Source organism: Labrus mixtus, chromosome 16 (assembly GCF_963584025.1).
Source record: "Labrus mixtus chromosome 16, fLabMix1.1, whole genome shotgun sequence".
Classification (NCBI taxonomy): Eukaryota; Metazoa; Chordata; class Actinopteri; order Labriformes; family Labridae; genus Labrus; species Labrus mixtus.
In genome coordinates, this window is record NC_083627.1 from 10,881,602 (window position 1) to 10,900,309 (window position 18,708).

At 39.0% G+C, this 18,708-nt stretch overlaps 1 protein-coding gene across 2 annotated transcripts in view; it reads left to right on the top strand.

The window, feature by feature from the left end:
- Nucleotides 1–853: 853 nt before the first annotated feature.
- Nucleotides 854–18,708, top strand: part of trappc9 (trafficking protein particle complex subunit 9) — a 211,196-nt gene continuing 193,341 nt past the window's right edge. The window contains exons 1-8 of one of the 2 annotated variants that reach the window (XM_061059316.1): nucleotides 854–1,446; nucleotides 4,368–4,513; nucleotides 5,264–5,389; nucleotides 7,401–7,427; nucleotides 8,580–8,701; nucleotides 10,578–10,703; nucleotides 12,177–12,393; nucleotides 16,597–16,740. In XM_061059316.1, coding sequence (XP_060915299.1) covers nucleotides 863–1,446; nucleotides 4,368–4,513; nucleotides 5,264–5,389; nucleotides 7,401–7,427; nucleotides 8,580–8,701; nucleotides 10,578–10,703; nucleotides 12,177–12,393; nucleotides 16,597–16,740 — 1,492 coding nt within the window. In that variant the 5' untranslated portion in view covers nucleotides 854–862. The remainder of the gene's footprint in view (nucleotides 1,447–4,367; nucleotides 4,514–5,263; nucleotides 5,390–7,400; nucleotides 7,428–8,579; nucleotides 8,702–10,577; nucleotides 10,704–12,176; nucleotides 12,394–16,596; nucleotides 16,741–18,708) is intronic. The other variant, XM_061059317.1, reaches the window with a different exon arrangement.

Genomic DNA, 18,708 nt, shown 5'->3' on the forward strand with positions numbered 1-18,708 from the left:
CTTGTTTTTCATCTTCCAGTTAATGTGTAGTGACAGATTTTTCATCCTGCACTCACCAGATGTTTAAAGAAGTATCCATTCATTCATTCAGACACCAAAAGTTTTGTTGGACTACACAACATCTTGTGTTTATTCATGGGCAATTTAATGAAATATAACCTAGGTAGGCAATATGCACAAGTATCTATGTATATGTAAGTATCTTTAATGACCCAGCTGAACGAGATACACATTATAATAGATAATTAGAGATAATCTGATATGGTTAACTTCAGCTACCTAATAAAAGTGGATCAAAGCGCTATCGTAAAAAATATTTAAAATAATAATAATGTTCCGTACATAAATTGTTTGTAGTTTAATTGTTTATCTACTTTTGAAGAGTAAGAAAAGTACCTTAATCTTATTTAATCGTAATGCAAATGCATGCAGTTGAACTTCTGCCAAATGATGTTCAATCACTACTTTAATTTAGTTTACTTCACCACTCCTGGTCATTGTTTGTTTGCCAACGGAGCCTCAACATGTGCTCAAAAATGGTTCTTTTAAGTGTGACGACACCTTTTTCAAATCTGTAGCAGTATCTCTGGATTCTTAATTGTTGAATTGCAAAAAGGATCTGGGCCCTAAATGTAGAAAAAAGAAATACCACCTACATTTGTGCCATTTTTTTTTCTTACACTTACACAGCCATCAATGAAACTACTATATTTATATTTATATAGATGAAATGTAGACAGTACAGTAAAGTGTGTTTATTTGCCATAACAGCATAATGCAGCTTTGATCAAGTAAAATGTGGGAGTAGGATAATCTCTAATTAATGTTTTTGCTTCTCTGTTTCATGAAGCCACATGTGAAGATGAGCGTCCCAGATTACATGCAATGTGCTGAGGACCACCAGACAGTACTGGTGGTTGTCCAGCCTGTCGGCATTGTGCCCGAGGACCAGTTCTTCAAGATTTACAAACGCATTTCCAGCGTGAGCCAGGTGAGCATCAGAGACTCGCAGCGCCTCTTGTACATCCGCTACCGCCACCACTACCTGCCTGAAAACAACGAGTGGGGGGACTTCCAGACGCACCGCAAGGTGGTGGGCCTCATCTCCATCACCACTTGCGCCTCGGCCAAGGAATGGCCCCAAACCTCAGAGCGCTTTCATGGCCAGAAGGAGGTGTACAGCTCCACGCTGTACGATTCCCGGTTGCTGGTGTTTGGGCTGAATGGAGAGATTTCAGAGCAGCAGCGCACTGATGTGGCATTCTATCCCAACTTTGAAGACTGCACTGATGTTGAGAAGAGAGTGGAGGACTTTGTGGAGTCCATATTTATTGTCCTGGAGTCCAAGCGGCTAGACAGAGCAACAGACAAGTCAGGTGACAAGATCCCTCTGCTCTGTGTGCCCTTTGAGAAGAAAGATTTTGTGGGTTTGGACACAGATAGTAGGTGAGTTGTTCTGTTTGCTGCACACTTTAAAACTACTTACTTTAGAGGCTAGTTTAAGGCACTTGAATGTTTAATGCAGTTTATGAATGTGAATGTTCAAGTGTGTTTATTTCTGTGTGAAGATGCTTATTACATCTCAGCCTCACCTGCTCACATATCTCTCCCCCCCCAAAAAAAAAAAATCTGTCTTTTGATTTTTGCTGCTTTCATTTCTGTTTGTCACCTTGGTTTATTTGTCTTTCTTCTTTTTTTCTTTCATACTGTCCTGTGAGTTTATTGTTGGGTGTGAAAAGGTGAGATGTTAGTTGATAAGTGTAGTGAACCCTTACCGATCCCATCAGCTGTAGCTCTGACCTGACAGAAACCCCACAGACCCCTGTGCTATTGTGCATTTGCTTATGACTCCAAGTCAAACTCGTCACTCCTCTACAAGTTTCAGTTTTGAATTGGTTTAAAAAAGCTGGATTGAAAAACGTAGCAGAAATAACCCAGTAGCTTTTCTAATAAAAAAAAGAGAACACAACTTAGTAGTAGTGCAGATGAGACGTGGTTTGTAGTAATAAGTGGGGAGGGCGGATTCAGCAGAAACCTGTTACAAAAAGGTATTGGAAAAACACGGGGTACACAATTTAACTGTGAGTCATAGCTTATATGCAATCTTTAATATTTATTCACTATCATTTTCACCATACAGTATAGAACACTGTTATTGCACATTTAGTATTTTTCTCATATCGTACAGACCTAGTTTACAGAGGCTAGGCGACAACTTCATCTGTTTTAGCTACTTACATTCCTGAATAATTTATATGCTTGATTTAAAGGGTAATTACAGAAACTTACACATGTTTTTATCTTCTCATGACTATTTAGAATAATTCATGGATAGACCTCATTGTTATTTCTTTCCTCAAAGCGGCCACTTGTTTCTGTATCTTCTATGTATTCATGTTTGTAACTGGCTATCTGGTTGTATTTTGCTGACCATTATTTAATCTGGTTTTAAGTTAAGCTTCACACAACCCAGATACATTAATCAAAAATCTGGAAAAATCTAAATCAGCTTTTTGGCTAAGTACAGTATTTGACTCTGGTTTACCAGGCTCTCCAAGTCCAAACACAAAAACACAACAAGGTAATAGTTTCATATTTGTATTCCTTATGATGAGAAGCCTGAACATGTCAAACCACTTTTCTAGGATGTTTAAACAGAATGCCGTCACAGCTCGAGTTAAAATAAAATTGAAATGTTACCGGCCGTTTAGAATGTGAAACTTAATTCTTTACAATTACAGGGTGAGTTGTGTGCTTTTCGGCACTCAGCAGAAACATATTTTGAAGTTTATCAACCTCTGCTGAGCTACAATGCTCTTACTTAAAGAGCCTAGATGACTTGACATCACTGGTCTGAAAGTAAGAAGACTGTTTCTGTTCAAGGAGTCTGTGGTGACTTTAAAGTTAGTGATGTAATGGCTGCGTTTTGTTTCAAAGAAAACATCTCTCTCAGTAATAGATAAGTAGATCTGTAGTGATATTTCCTGTGAAGTTTTCAGACACTTGAAGAAACAGTTTGAGCATGTCAGCGGTTAGAACGATCACCAATCACTCTTAATGGACATCATTTTGTCCTGATGGCTGAAGCAGTCTCCTTGAATCTTTTCCAAATCAGTTTGAATGCATTATTAAATCACACTACCATGTCGTGCAAATGTTGGAAAGGTTAAAGGAGAAATTGTATTGCCCTTACAGTATGTTGGAACAAAATAGAAGTGTACCAATTATTGCTGTCTTCAGCTCAAATGACTTGAAATGATAATGACATGTAGCACTCTAAACTTCCCCTTTTTCAAAAATATGTTATGGGCAGTTTTTCATTACTTGTCTGAAGCATGTTTCCAGTCCCTTCAGTTTGGTATGCTTTGGGAAGATTGGAACCAGTAAGCACCTTCCAACTTTAAATAACCTTACTAATATGCCTTGGAAAATGCTCAGCCTATATATGTTAAAAACACCTGTGAATCAAAGTGAACAAGTTAAAACAGATGTAAGGAGCTTATGGTTTGGACAATTTTACAAAGTTTTCCCTAGCCATGCTACTGAGGCTTGTCCCTGCAGCTTCATGAGAACATTTGGATTGTTTTGGGGGGGGCTGAAAAAGCTTTCGCCTCATGCTGGCTACATGGATCTCATATCCTTATTCATGAGAGCGTGCATTACCTTCCAGCTTTGCTTAGCATTGCAGCTACGGATACAAGAAGCACATGTTTTATAATGGCATCTATGTTCAATGATCCAAAGGGATTGACGTGGTTAATTTCCATGAATCCTCTAAAAGGGGACAGTTTTTTTTGCTGTTCAGAAGTAGCGTACTTATCTGAATCATCCATTTTCACCTGTCATTTGAATGATATGGATATTCCTAAAGTACTTTCATATCTGTTTCTACATAACTTGCAAAATGATGCTGATCATCACTGTTGTCTTTCCTAATCTTTCAGACTGCACAAATGTCGTGCAAAATACATTTTTTTAATTCTTTCATTACAGCTTTATTTTCCCTGTTTCCTGTTGAAGCTTCCCTTCTTAGTCCCTGTGTAATTGCATAAGATTATAGGATCAAACTGTAGGGTAGCTCATATGATGTCCTTGTTTTGTTGCTCTCCTTTGCTTGTGCTTTCCCATCCCTTATCGCCCCTTTGTAGCTGTCTGATAAGATTCATACGAGTCTCCTTTCCTGGCATCCTGCTGACTTAATAAAAAAAAAAAGAAAAACAAAGAACAGAATAAATGCAGATGTCTTTTTTTTTTTAAAAAAGAAAGAAAATGAAAGGTTAATTTGGATCAGCAACAATAAATTTAATCGCCAATGATTGTTGAGCCACCAATTCACCATGCCGTGCTTTCTCCTGCTGCTTTCTCAGACATTATAAAAAACGTTGCCAGGGGCGGATGAGGAAGCATGTTGGGGACTTGTGTCTCCAGGCGAACATGCTGCAGGATGCCCTGGTCCACTACCACATGGCTGTGGAGCTGCTCAGAGGAGTCAATGACTTCCTCTGGCTGGGTGGTAAGTGTGGAGATTTGCAGAAAAGAAGTTGTCCTCTATCTTAAATTAATCCTACACTTCTGTTTACCTATATATTTTCTTAATTGATGAATTTTGACATTATCACAGTATCATTGTGAAGTGTCATGATAATGAAGAAATCTGTTTAAGGTAATTGGATCCGATCAAATCGCTGAAAAAAAGATTTTAACAGGATAAAAAAAGCTCTTTGGCAGACTCAGCAGGTCATGGGAGGACTGCAAGCTGAGCTGAGGAGCTCACCTTGTAGTTGGGTTAGGATTTCTTTCGTCACTAAGTAGGTTTCTATTAGAGCCGAAAAAAAAAAAAACACTGTTCCATGTTGAAATCGGTGTCCCACATGATGTCTGGTAGAGAAGGGGCCTCTGATGCTGCCAGTTACAGACAGATTTTTCAAACTGCTTTCCTCAGCGTTTTGTGGCTAAAGGTAGTTCCCTTTTATTGCTGCTCTTTTGCCCTCACAGAAGACATATTGATCAAAATGTCCAAAATGTTTAATTGTTATTTGTTTAAAATGTCATTGTAATCCCCTGATTCGACCTCTAGGCCTTTGAATCAGATATTTTTATTTTTCAATCAGACCGAGACTTTCCTGGTCTTGAGTCTGATAGTTTGGTTTACCATCCATAGTGTAAACATAGGGATCTTCAAACTTTTGTAAGTGAAGGAAAAGAAGAGCATGCACTGATTGAATGTTTTTTTTTTTGTCTTTTTGTTATTTTTGCTCTCTAGCTGCATTGGAGGGTTTGTGTTCAGCTTCTGTCATATTCCACTACCCTGGAGGCACAGCGGGGAAGACCCTGGGGCGAAAGCCGAGCGTCTCCCAGCCAGCGGACGCAGGGAAACGCCACAGACCAGGTGAGCACACGACTCTGTAACCACACTGATGAACCACGACGATCTGAATGGGCTGTTGTCTGTGAATACGACTGAGCGAGAGTGTCATCTCTGACTGCCGACCCAAACATCGCTACGCTTCGCTCAGCTAAGCAGCTTCCTTTGTGTGGCGAGAACAAGATGTTAGCTTCCTAAGCTGATGAAGCTCCTCTGATTTACACTGATGACTCTGATGAATTTGATTACAATTTAACATAATTTAATCTGTCTTCTTTGTCATTAGCATGCTATTAACATGGTGTTATATTAACACTGCCTTGTGTGTAACTACACTGAATGTGAAATTGATTTTGACATGCCAATCAGCAAAGCATTATCCTCTCCTTCATAAGAACACTGATAACGTGCTGCTTTGAGTATTCCTGGATGATATCTGAGGACTAAATAAGGTTTGCAACATAATCGTTTTTAGAAGTGATGCTTATACATTCACTTTATCATTTTCAGTTGGCTGAAATAACATAGCATATGATTAAACCTAACCATAACTTTAGAAGAATGGACATAACAATGTAAACAAATATAAAAAATCAAGATAAAACCAAAAAAGGTAAGCCATGATGTTACACTGATTTTCACAAAATTAACATCAACTAGTGTAAAAAAAGTGGGTGAATTATGCAGCGATGATTTGTACAGTATTTACAGAAACGTGAATAAAGGCGGAGCATGTATGTATGAATGACACTGTAAGAAAGTGATTGTAGCTTTGAATATAGATACAGAAAATCAAGTCAATCTAGACAAATAGAAGTGCAGATTCATGAGGAAATGTTGTATTTATGGTATTGCAGTATTTGAAAAAAAATAGTTTTTTTTTTTATCAGGAGTTTTAATTACAAGAAATGTGCGTTAGGCTTCTTAGAAATAAAACACATGACACAACAACACTGTGAAAACAGACATAAAAACTGACAATTGCATAGGACATAGATGCACATTTTTAAAGGAGTCTAAAACATAATGTTTTAACATATTTTAACATATTTTAAACACAATGGTTAAACTAGTAAATGTTCTGTGAAGCTTCCTCGTCAACAAAGTAAAGTGGGTAACATTACCCAGAGAGCATCGTGTTTATCCTTCTGGTAAAATAAAACACGTCTTCCTCCTAGAACATTATGAAGCTGATTTTTCCCAATCAAGTCAAAACATGTTTTTTCAGTTGTTTTTTCATATCAAATGGCATGCTGTCATTTTGAAATATATGCCGTTATCTGGCACAAACATTACTAAAAAAAGGCTATTTGTATTTTTGCTTACTTAAGAATATTTTAGTGTTTGCCATTCTCCAGAAAACATGAACAAATGTTGATTTACTTTTCACTCCTGGGGGGGTTTTCTGTATTTGTATTTAAGCCCTTCCCCCTTACTGTACATACAGGACAACGCTGTGAGCACTTATTGGTTGTCATGTGACTTTGTTTGAATAATTCCACTTTAACTCTATTGGCTGTTGTTTACGCCAGTTAATAGCCACAATGCGTCCGTTCTGTCGCTTTCTGCTTTAAAGAAACAGCTTAATGTGCAGAATCCAACTGCCCTGTGCTAGCTGTTTATTGAAACCTTAATAAAAGATTTGAACCACGCATTTTTTTTTACTTAGAATTTTTGTTTCTACTAGTCTTTTCTTCTCTGACTTTTTTGAACATAATGCGTGTTTTGGATTGTAACTGCCGCCTTTCTCATTGTGTCACCTGTAAGCATGTATGAGCATGCGTCCTCCTTGTGCATGTGTTAAGACTTAAAAAGGTGACTCGCTAAAAAAAAAAAACAAGATCTAAAACTCGACAGGATACGGTTATGTATTTTGTCGACGTAAAGTGCCTGCTAAGAGTATATCGTGGCTCTTCAATGTAGGAGATTTTACAGGAATGGAGCAGCTGGCATTATGCAGACTGTTAAGACTAACACTGCTAACATTGCACCTTGCGCCATGGAGTGAATCTGCATTCTTTCTCTCTGTCTGTAGGGGCTCAGGAGGTTCTCATTGATCCAGGTATGGTATGCCTAACCAACATAGCTCACCAGTCTGCTTGTTTGCTTGTGGCCACGTTTGCCCTTGTGTTTGATGTTTTTTTTTTTCCCCGTCTCACATTATCAGCACCCTGATTCCTATGGTTTATTTTATCGTTTGGAAATTGATTGATGTTTTTTTTCCCTCTCCTGTGGCAGGTAATCTTCTCCTGTGTTGGTTCACCATCACCTTTTTGTTTTTGTTTCTAATGTACCTGCTCTGTCCCACAGCCACACTTTTGGCGGCTTTTAGATGCCTGTATATTCTTTTGACATTTTTTTCAGCAAAATTATTACACCAGCTGCATCTTTACCCCAGATAATCACACAAAAATCACTTAATCCCATCAAAAACATCTCAGTGATGCTCGTAGAATATCTAGCTTTTTGATTACAAGGACATAAACGTCTTCTGATGCACAAGCAGGTGGCAGTCCACCTTATTTTGATTTCCTGCATTTGATTTACCTCTCAACCTTTCAAAAACATGAATTGACATAATGTATTTAAATAATGATGCACAAAATACAAAAGCACATCATTCTTATTGCCTGAAGTGATTCTCTTGCTCATGCTCAATGTGCACATTAGCCTTAAAAGTAGTGCAGTGCAGCTTCTCATATTCACACGTTTGTCATACAGACAGACCCACAGTTGTTGCTATGGACACAGACCCATTGCTAGGCGATGCACTCTCGATTGTTATTTGTATTCTAATCAGATTTGGTCGAGAAATGCAACTTGCAAATGCCTTTGCAATATGACAGGTGCAAATGTAACTTCTGAAATGTTGCAAAAAAACACATAATTCTGACCACATCTTAAAAACAAACATAGTCCTTTGAACTTTCATTGGCAGAATTCTTGTGTTAAGGTCAGGGTAGCAAGTTTTAGGGATGATCATAATCATTCAAACTAGATTAAAAACATTTCTCTCAAGCTTGTGTGTCCCTTTTAGTTATACTGACATAAACATGCATGTGGTAGCCAGGGCGCTGTCTTTAGAGAGTAAGTGGTGGATTTCAGTTTCCCCCTTCTTCGTGTTGTTTCCTTTCCTTTTGTGATGGAACAGCCTGCTGAAAGATTGTCCTGTTGTTTTGGCTAAACTAATGACACTATCCTCTTTTGAGTGCAGGTGCCCTCACTGCCAACGGCATCAGTGCAGACACCAGCACTGAGATTGGACGAGCAAAGAACTGCCTGAGTCCTGAGGACATTATCGAGAAGTACAAAGAGGCCATCTCCTACTACGGAAAGGTACGGACCAAACACCGCATCCGTTTATCAAGAATGTAACCATGTTGGTGATAGAAAACACTTAAATAATACACAATAAATAGTTTGTATAAACATTACAATTTGTTGACCCTGGTTTAAATTGAGAATGTGTGACATGTTACACATAAATACAGCAGAAATCAAGTAAATCCTCATGATTACATGGAAGGGACGGCAAAGGACACATTTGTGCTTAATGGTGCCTTATTATGGTGCGTTCTAATTAATAACTAGGAGGCTTCAGAATAGTGGAGGTGTCTCCAAACAGCAGTTTGTTTTGGTTTCATGCTGGTGCATGATTCAACTAATCAGTAAATGTTTAATAATAACCAAATTAAATGTTTGATGGATGATTATTTTTCTGAGTTAATGAAATTCAATGAAGCTCTGAAAAGAAGACGAGCAAAAAATCTGGTCATCCATTGTCCAAAGAAACCAAACAAATACAATGGGCTCGAAATTTCTTTCTCTCCAGTGTTTCTTTTTAAAATACTTGATGTTTCAATCTGTGTCAAAACATTTTTTTTCTAAAGGAATCAAATTAGTTGATAATTTTTCTCACCAAAAATAGATTTAAAAAAAACAAATGCTTACATTTTTCTTTGAACTGCTAAACTCTATTTTCTCCCCCCCTCCCCCTTTATAACAGGGGAAACATCAGGAATACGGAATTTAGAAAGAATATGCTGAAAAAAAGTTTTTTATTTTGTGTGGGTTCTGAAGTCATTTACACAGACGAGAAAACAACCTGAATCTCAGTTGGAATAAAAAGGCTGATACCACAGAAACAGTCAGGGACGTCAGCAGCTCTCTAAAGTTGATGTGACCACCTAGATCTGTGAAAGTGATCACAAAAACTCTGAATTAACATTTTAATATATTTGTGCATAAAGAACTCACATTTCCACCAGTCAAAACTGATTTACAGAAACCTTAAATTGTGTAATTAAAGGTTGTTCCGTATCCCTCCACTCTTCTGATCTATGATTACACTATAACTAGTTCAAAAACAGCACTTATAGGCAGACATGTTGCTACTTCCACACTAGGGGGCAGTATTGGATTTGTTTTACTAGAATTTGAAAGCAGTGAAGACTGTGTTTTTGAGTCCTTCAAGACCAGTAAATGCTGACAGCAGCTTTTTATTTCTTAAGGTTACACTAGCAGAAGACTGTGAAAAGCTATGAAAGCATGTGTAATGTCTGGAAAAAGAACCTTATTATTCAGTAATAAGGCGGACAGACAAAACAATGTTTAATGTTTAATGTATCCCTTCATGATATTCTATATGTGTTCTCTCCTTTGACCACTGTACTCGTACAACGTCACAAAGGACAGTCTGAAGGTATCCCTGATGCTTAGGGAAAGCATGAATGGGCTCATTATGCTACGGAACTATTCAGGAGCAGCCCTGTACTTTATCTTCATTATTATAATTGCCTCTTTGCGTTGACCTCCCTCAGCCCTTTTACCTGTAACTAGTTCATTCAGAATTAAATTACATCTCAACACATAGCTGTTCAGATATTAATTGAATTTTAATAAGGAGACAATGAGGCTGGAAGTGGAGGGAAGTTGAGAGATAGCGAGATAAAAAATGCATACACTCGCAGCGGCACGGAGCCTCAGCAGCAGAAGCTCGGGTTCTAAGTGGTAGCACAGATGCAGAACTTGCTGGGAATCCCTTAAAAATTAAAGGAATTTCAAGTCATCTCACTTGTCTTTCATCAAATGTCTGAAGTGAGGATGGTCGTATGTTTATGGAAAAAACATTCCCTAACATGAGAGGTAATTTGTAGAAGTCAAGGGGACCCTCATTTTTCATTAACGCCGCTCTTCCTCTTGTCTCTCGCAGTATAAGAACGCCGGCGTGATCGAGCTGGAGGCCTGTGTGAAAGCGGTGAGGGTGCTGGCCATTCAGAAAAGGGCAAGGGAGGCCTCCGAGTTCCTGCAGAATGCTGTTTACATCAACCTGGGGCAGGTACGCTATCTGAACGAGTAATGGAAGCTGTTCATGCTCCACAGGATGATTAATAAGACCACCAGCAGTCTGGTGTGAGGTTGAATCAGGATAAAGATTAGAGAAAAAGCATCAAAACACATCTTTACCATTTTCTTCTTGTCTCATGTATCATGTAGTAAGCTATGCAACCAAGAAAATTAAATACAGGTTTGCCCTGTGAATTATTTGCTCAGATTTTTAACCTTTATATCATTGAAATAATTGTATATGAATGAATGAAGGTTCAATGGCAGTTTATTTACATGTTCAATTAGAAAGTTGCTTTTCACCTCCTCCCTCATCCTTGCTTTCAGATTTGATTTTGTTTGTGTGGAGGATTTTGCACATTTGTTGCACTGCCTAATGAACTATATTTGTTACACTTCAAAATGTAGAATAGTCTAAGGGGATGAAAAAACCAAAACACAAGGCACTGTATATAAAATATTAAGATTCTTAGAATAGTAATTGTGTTTGATAAGTCTTTTTCATACAACAGTTTCAAACTACCTCTTTAAAAATTCATGGACTGAAATTGAATCCCTTTCTTTACTGAAATATTCAGAATCCATAAACATGTAAATATGATTTGGGTCAAAAGTTTTACCGCTCGACAGAAGATTTCCATCACTGCTGCACAAAGTCTGTTGTCTTTGTGCTCTGGAGTTTCCTTATCTCAATTATGTAAAGTGATTTTAAGACCAAGATCGATATCCACACATTTTATGTCACTAAATAATGAACATATATTAGGTTTTTGAATAAAAAACCTCAGATATATATTAGATGTATTTTCAACAAGTTTAAATAAGTCTCAGAGCTCTCCAGAACATGTCTGTGAAGTTTCTTGTTATAAATCCACTCTTAAATCCTGTTTTTGATCATGCTTATAAACCCCTCTATTTCAGCCCTGCTCAGAACAGGCTGTTTCTGTGTCTGTACCTTTAAATGTAAATGAGCTGTGTCTGACCAGGCCCCCTCTCTGGAAGGGCTTGGGTCGCTTGGGCTTTCTTGCACCATGCCCTATTGTTTAGGGGGAGATTGCGGACTCAGAGGGCAAAATAAACACTTTGCTGTGGAAGTGTCAACCACCTTGGGGAGGGGTTACTGCCCTTTGTGATGTCACAAAGGGAAAATCCCCGGACGGCCTGTTTTAGGACACATTTTCTGAAAAGTGGAGCAGGCAAAACACAGAGAGGAAAGACATATCTCATAACTGGGGGGTTTGTAGACAGGCTAGGGACACATATTAGTTTTGGAAAACCACTGTGAAGTGCATTTTGCATAATATGTGGGGAGGACAGAGAAGTATTTCTCTTGAGCATAAGAATGGAAAAATAATCTTTGCAGATCTATAATGCTGCACAGTGAAGTTCAATATGTCACAGTGAACTCAAAGATCTTTTTTTGGGAGGAAGCAGAAGTCATTATGTAATGTATCTAATACTGCAGCTATCAGAGGAGGAGAAGATCCAACGCTACAGCATCCTGTCTGAGCTCTATGAACTGATTGGCTTCCATCGCAAGTCTGCATTTTTCAAGCGCGTCGCAGCCATGCAGTGTGTGGCTCCAACCATCCCGGAGCCTGGCTGGAGGGCATGCTACAAGCTGCTGCTGGAGACATTACCTGGATACAGCCTGTCACTGGACCCCAAGGACTTCAGCAAAGGTAAACACAGACACTTTGAAGTAATTGAGGTAAACAACTACAAATCACAAGTCACTAACCTCTTCTTTTAGACTTACAATTCAGAACTTTTCATCTTCAGAATATTTGTCTCGTCTAGTGGTCGACTGTGTATCTTGTCTGCAACCAACAGTTGCCAGTTAGTTCACCCTAGAGCTTAAATGGACATTTTTGCCCAATTTAGAGGCGAGACTAGAAATAACAAAATGATATCAATATCTGTTTTGATACCAAGGTGACAAAAATAATGGTCCAAGGCACCCAATATTGTGGATTTCTGTTTTTAATTAACAAAGTTATTTTATTGAAACATTGCAAACATATTTGTTCAATTGAGACAGTGCTCTCTGTCTCTTTCACTCAGGGTAGCTTGGGTCATTTTTTTTAAGCTTTAATACTTCAAAAAAAAAAAAAATCAATTTGCAAGATAACAGAGATGGTATCTTTTTAAAACATGTGCTATAAAAAAGTTCAAATTCTTTATCAACCTTATTCTCCTCAAGGTGTTTCTGATGTATTTATTATCATGAGAATAGGATGACAAATGACTAGAAAAGTGTTTTTCCAGGACAGTATGCTTTCACAGAGAAGATGACTTGAAGAAAATGTCAATACCTCAAACATTTGTGTGAATTGTGAGATGTTTTTTTTTTTTTTTTAAGATTGCACTGACCTTTGGACTGTAAATTGTAATTGTTCCCTTCTTGATTCCAAATGGTGGTTTGTTCCATTTGTTTTTTATGAGGTAGGTAGGTGTGTCAGCTGTGGGGCGGCTGTGGCTCAGTGGTAGAATCGGTCTTCTCTCAATCGGGAGGTTGGGGGTCCGATCCCCAGCTCCTGCAGCAACATGTCCGATGTGTCCTTGGGCAAGACACTTTACCCCAAATTGCTCCCGCTCCTTTTTTGGCAGCGTATGAATGTGTATGAATGGGATTAGTTACTTGTGATGGTCACTTTACACAGCAAACTCTGCCATCAGTGTGTGAATGTGTAGGTGTGACCTGCGGTGTAAAAGCGCTTTGAGTAGTCAGAAGACTAGAAAAGAGGTTCTTGAAGTACTGTTCCTAAAATGCAACAGACAGATGGACAGACTGCCGGAAAACAAAATGCTTCTACCCGGAGCGGAGTCAAAACAAACAGAGGGATTGCTCACCTCATTTCATATGTGGTTTATTCACTTATGTATACGGGTCTCAAGTAAAGAAGTGCTGACCTTCTGCTTGTGAAAAGGAGTAAATCTCACAGAATTAATCTTTTTCAAATAGAAAGCTTTCACAATCCTGAATAGTTGAGTGGGAGATGTGTAAACACATTAAATAGATAAATGAAATGAAAAGGGTCACTTCATTCCACCTCAAGCTCAAGAGTGCTTCTTCAGGATATTTTACATTCAAGCCACCACTTTGCTCACAAAGAGGCACAGCTGAGACCTTTTGTACACTCTTTGCTTAGGTCCTCATGATAAACCTATTGGTTCTTCAGACTCTTCACCCTTGTTCATTGCAGCCACTCAATGGCACGCATGGGCAACAAAAAAAAGACAGACTCGCGATGAACAGAAAAGCTCAGGGACGTCCGTATTTTCTCTTATGAGCGTTGTTAAAGCCACGCTGTGAGAGGATTTGTGTCAGATGTGCTGTTGATCTCTAGCCTAGTTTCCTTTTTAAACTGTGAATAGAAACATGCTGCAGATTGTTTCACCTCTGCTGTAAAAGGTTGTTTTAACTGGTTTTGTAATATAATTCACTCTTATTGCACTTAATTATTGATGCACTGCGCCGTGATTTCAATGGACTAAATGTACCACTGTAATTTAATTTGCCATAACAAACACACACAAATATTACTTAATGAAAAATTATTTTCTGTTTTTAAAGGTTAAACATTTTGCCATTTATCTTTATAACTTTTACAACATTTTTTAAATCTAAAACCTAAAAACAACAAATAATATTTGACTTGTCTTGGTGCATTTTAAACACACATCTCAACACTTAAGAGGACACTTAATTTCTGTCCACCAACTGTACTGTTATTAGAGATGTGTTTACATCATGATTACATGGAAGGGACGGCCTTTTGTATAAAGCTGTTTTAGTCAAGCACTAGAGAAAAGAAGAAGAAAATAGTCTACTCAGTTTGGATGTCACGTAAGTGTCTTTAGATCTCGGTCATTCTGTGTAAATGTATGTGGAATATAAAGCTATGAGTTAAGCAATGTGTGCTAACATTAGCCTGCTAACAACAATGCAGGCCACAGACAATTGCAGCTCCAGCAAAGGACAGTATGTCCGCTGCTTGTGCTAATGTTGCTTAATTATGATGTGTTCTAACTCATTACTCCTTCATGCGAATGCGAGTGGAGAGGGGTTGGAGGTGTGCCGCTGGGGTATCCACTCTGAGTGCCCAAAGTGTGAGAAAGCAGGAAATGACGATTCCAAGTCTTTTGTCAGAAGGGATCAGGTGGGAGTTAATAAAGCAATACACTGGAGAGGCAAGTTCAAGTGGGAGAAAATGAGGATCAATAATGAATTCCAATAAGGCCACTATTCACTCAGTACTCCTTTTTATTCAGCCTGAAGTAGTGTGACTGTCCTTTCCTCTACCGTTGTCCTGCCATCCAAGACATTTGGAGCTCTTTACCTTGTAATAACTTGCATGTTTATGAGGGAGAGTAATGGTGATATTGTCTGCACAGGAGAAAATTTCACTACTTTCATCAGAGTTGTCCCGGAGTTAAAAATGCCTTTTACAGTCAGGTTTTGCATGACAGTGCAGCTTCTCGGCCGCGACACCACGCTTGTTATCTTGGTGGTGTGTTAAATGGATTTCCAGACACCTTCAATTCAAGTCTGAAAATACCGCAAATTAAGTCACTTTTGGGTTGAGTGAGAGCGGCATTGTGAGAAAATCCAAAGTGTTTTTTTGGATTACTGTTTTTTTTGGATCCAGATAAGCGCTTGGTTTTAGCAGTCAGGTGGATTTCAGCTATTTTTAGCCTGCAAAGTGGGTGCAGTTTAACCACAGAAAAATTGTTTATGAAGGAATTGCATTTACAGTTTGCTCGGATGACAGATGAAGTCAGGATAAAAAAAAAAAAAGAAATGCTGTGCTGATTACTGAAAAGCATCATAGGCAATTTTAATTGAGGAAGCATCAAAGTGTTTACCAAATATCCTCTTTCCCTCCCTCTTGCCCCTCAGGCCTCCCCTGCACATCTTTCCTGTGGTTTTTCTTTCCCACTTAGTGAGTCGACAGCTGGGAGCGGAGTATGGGATCTGGTAGGGGGGCTGAGGGTCTTATGTAACAGTTGGTGTCAGGCTAGAATGCTATGAAGATGTCTTGTGGAGATCTGCAGAGAAAATCATGTGGCTAAGTTAGCATCGTGCTGGGGCTCATCTGATAGTCCGCAGTGGGGATACTTCAGTTTTAAGAGACGGGATCAAATCAAAAGTCTTGAGATGGATTTAATTATGTGTGGCCTGTTGTGAGTGGAGCATGACAGATGCAGACTTAGAAAGGTTTGTCACACTGTTGTTGCACCTTCGAAAGCACGTTTGTCTCTGAATACATATGTGAGTAGTTATTATTCAGGTGTACTTGTAGATATGACCTTAAATAACATTCCAGCATTATTCAGAAACAAAAGAAAACAGTTTGATTACAGCCAAACTTTTAAAAATGTGCTAATTCTGTCAAGTAATCAGCAATAGGGCGGCAGAACCTCAGTCTGTAGGGACTTGGGTTGGGAACCAAAGGGTCGCTGATTCAAAGCCTGGTGCAGACCAACGTATGGAAGTTGGTCTGGTTGCTGGAAAGGTGCCAGGTCAATTCCCGAGTGCTGCTCAGGTGCCCTTGAGCAAGGCGCCAAACATCCAACAGCTCGGGCGCTCTTTCATTTGCAGCCCTTCACTCTGACATCTCTCCATTAATGCATGTCCATAGGATCCTTTTTTGTGCGTGTGTGTATTTCGGACCAATGGATGTGAGAAGCACGTCACTCAGTAATTTTTTTTCTTTCCTACAAATAAAAATGATGACTCTGATTTAAATGACAAAGGTGTTTAACTGTGAAACGATGTATCTGTGCTGATCTTAAATGACAGCTGTCTAACATTAGATGTCAGCGATGAGCCTTTTTTAGCTTTGTCAATGTGAGTTTCTCTTTTGTCACCTCTCTCTCAGGTACCCACAGAGGCTGGGCTGCGGTTCAGATGCGCCTCCTGCATGAACTGGTGTACGCCTCCCGTCGCATGGGCAACCCTGGCCTGTCCGTCCGTCACCTGTCCTTCCTGCTGCAGACCATGCTGGACTTCCTGTCTGATCAAGGTCAGCCCTTTTTTAAACTCACAGATGACGAGTGTTGAAAAGTAGCGGTATTACACTTGCTTTTTCATTGTAGAACTCAAACCTCGTGAGGTGCTCCCAGCTTCATGACTAGCTTTCAGAAAATGTGAGAAAGAGCCACCCTGTACTTTGGTGATTGCAGCATTATACCTTATACTTAATAGTATACCGTGCACAACAAAGCCAGTATTTTCTTGGCATGTGAGCAACATTGTCCACTGACCAGAAATCCTGTGCAGCCAGGAGATATGGTTTTTCCACTGAAGCAGTGTGAGCCAGACGGTCCGCTGGCCACACAATAGAGGCCGGTGTAATCCTCGGTCGGCTACAGAGCATGAGAATTGAGGGGTGGAGGGGGAGGGCGAGATGAGGTATGAACAAGATGAAGTAAGCTTAGAGTGTGAAATATTAAATTTTAGCAAAGGGACTACTGCTGTGTTAAGGAAGCTGCTCATTCAAGCATTCTTAGAACCTGGCTTGCTTGAATAATATTACACTCTACTACAGCTTAACATACATCAAGGGCTAGAAAAAGTGCGGCCGAATGATGTACCGGTAATTACTGCTGCAACCGCTGAGTGTTTTCTCACAAAAGTACGTACACTCACTTTAAACACTGACCTTGTAAGCAGAGCTCTTCAGCTGTGTTTCTTTGCTTCAATAGATACCTACCTCAAATGTACTTAGTGTAACTTTTTGGGCTTGGGGCGCTGCCTGCTGCAGTTTGGGTGTCCTTTCATTGACTCTCCTTCCATCTGCAGTGTGATATTAAAAAATGTCAGAAAGGTTATTGTAGGTTGCTCTAGTCTAGTGGAATAAGTTCCCACTTGCCACTGATGTGTCTAAGGGTTTGTGTGTGTATTGTCAAGCAAAGAAAAGAGATTGACATGGAAGGTCTTTAAAGTTTGTGATACACTGTCTTCAGTCCATACAGGTGAACTAGGCATTTGATTGGATTGTGTGTTTTCAGCTGCGTTATTTTGATTTGATTTGTTAGAACTTTATTGTCAGATATGGTCTGAGATTTGTCTTGGCTCCATTTGCAACAAAAAAACTAAGACAAGATACAAAGGTTTGACACAACACTCAAACACCAAACAAATATTCAGAGGCTTTAGTCGTGCTTAGATCTGGGAATCTGCTTCGCATTCAATTTGAGTATTAACTGGTGAACAAAAGAGTGTTTCAGTCTGACCTTATAAAACGTGAGACCCTGTATCTCCGGTTTGATGGTAATAGTTCATATTCTGTGTTCTGACTGAGCGTGGTTAGGGTCAGGGGCGATGATCTTTTTATCGTAGGCTGAAACATAAAGTCATTGGTTGGCCTATGCTCTTTGAGCAGATGATTCACTTTTGGAGCAGTTTAGACTTTAAAGTAGTGGACAGACATATATACCATGAGGTAGTACTGTTTTATACAAAGTATTGCCGGACCAACATCACAACAGTCAGGCTCTAAACATTTTTAATCAAGTTCAAAAATAGGCGCTAACCACAACATTACTGAGGAAAAAAATAGAAAAAGAGTCATAGACACTGAGGACAGTTTAACTCCTGACAGGTTGTTGATTTGAATTTGTAGTATGTTTTGTATGTTATTTAGATTGACTCTGAATTTGTAGCCTGTTTCTAGTGGAATCATTTTAACCTTGCAGCTTATTTGCTCTTGTTGTTTGGAAAGTCATAGACATTATAAAGGAAACTGTCAGCTGTTGTGACTCATGACTGATAACACATCTTGTAGTAATGAAATTATAATTGAAATTCATTTTCAGGATTTAAAGGTCCCATATGGAAAGTCCTATCTATTACAAAGTCCCTGATATTGTTTAAATATAGATACAGGTTAGAAAGATGAAGAAACAATTTAAGTTATTAGCACCACTCACTCACATATATATCAACCTATCGGGTATTCTCTCCCAGCTGATTTTGGTAAGTCCTGTGA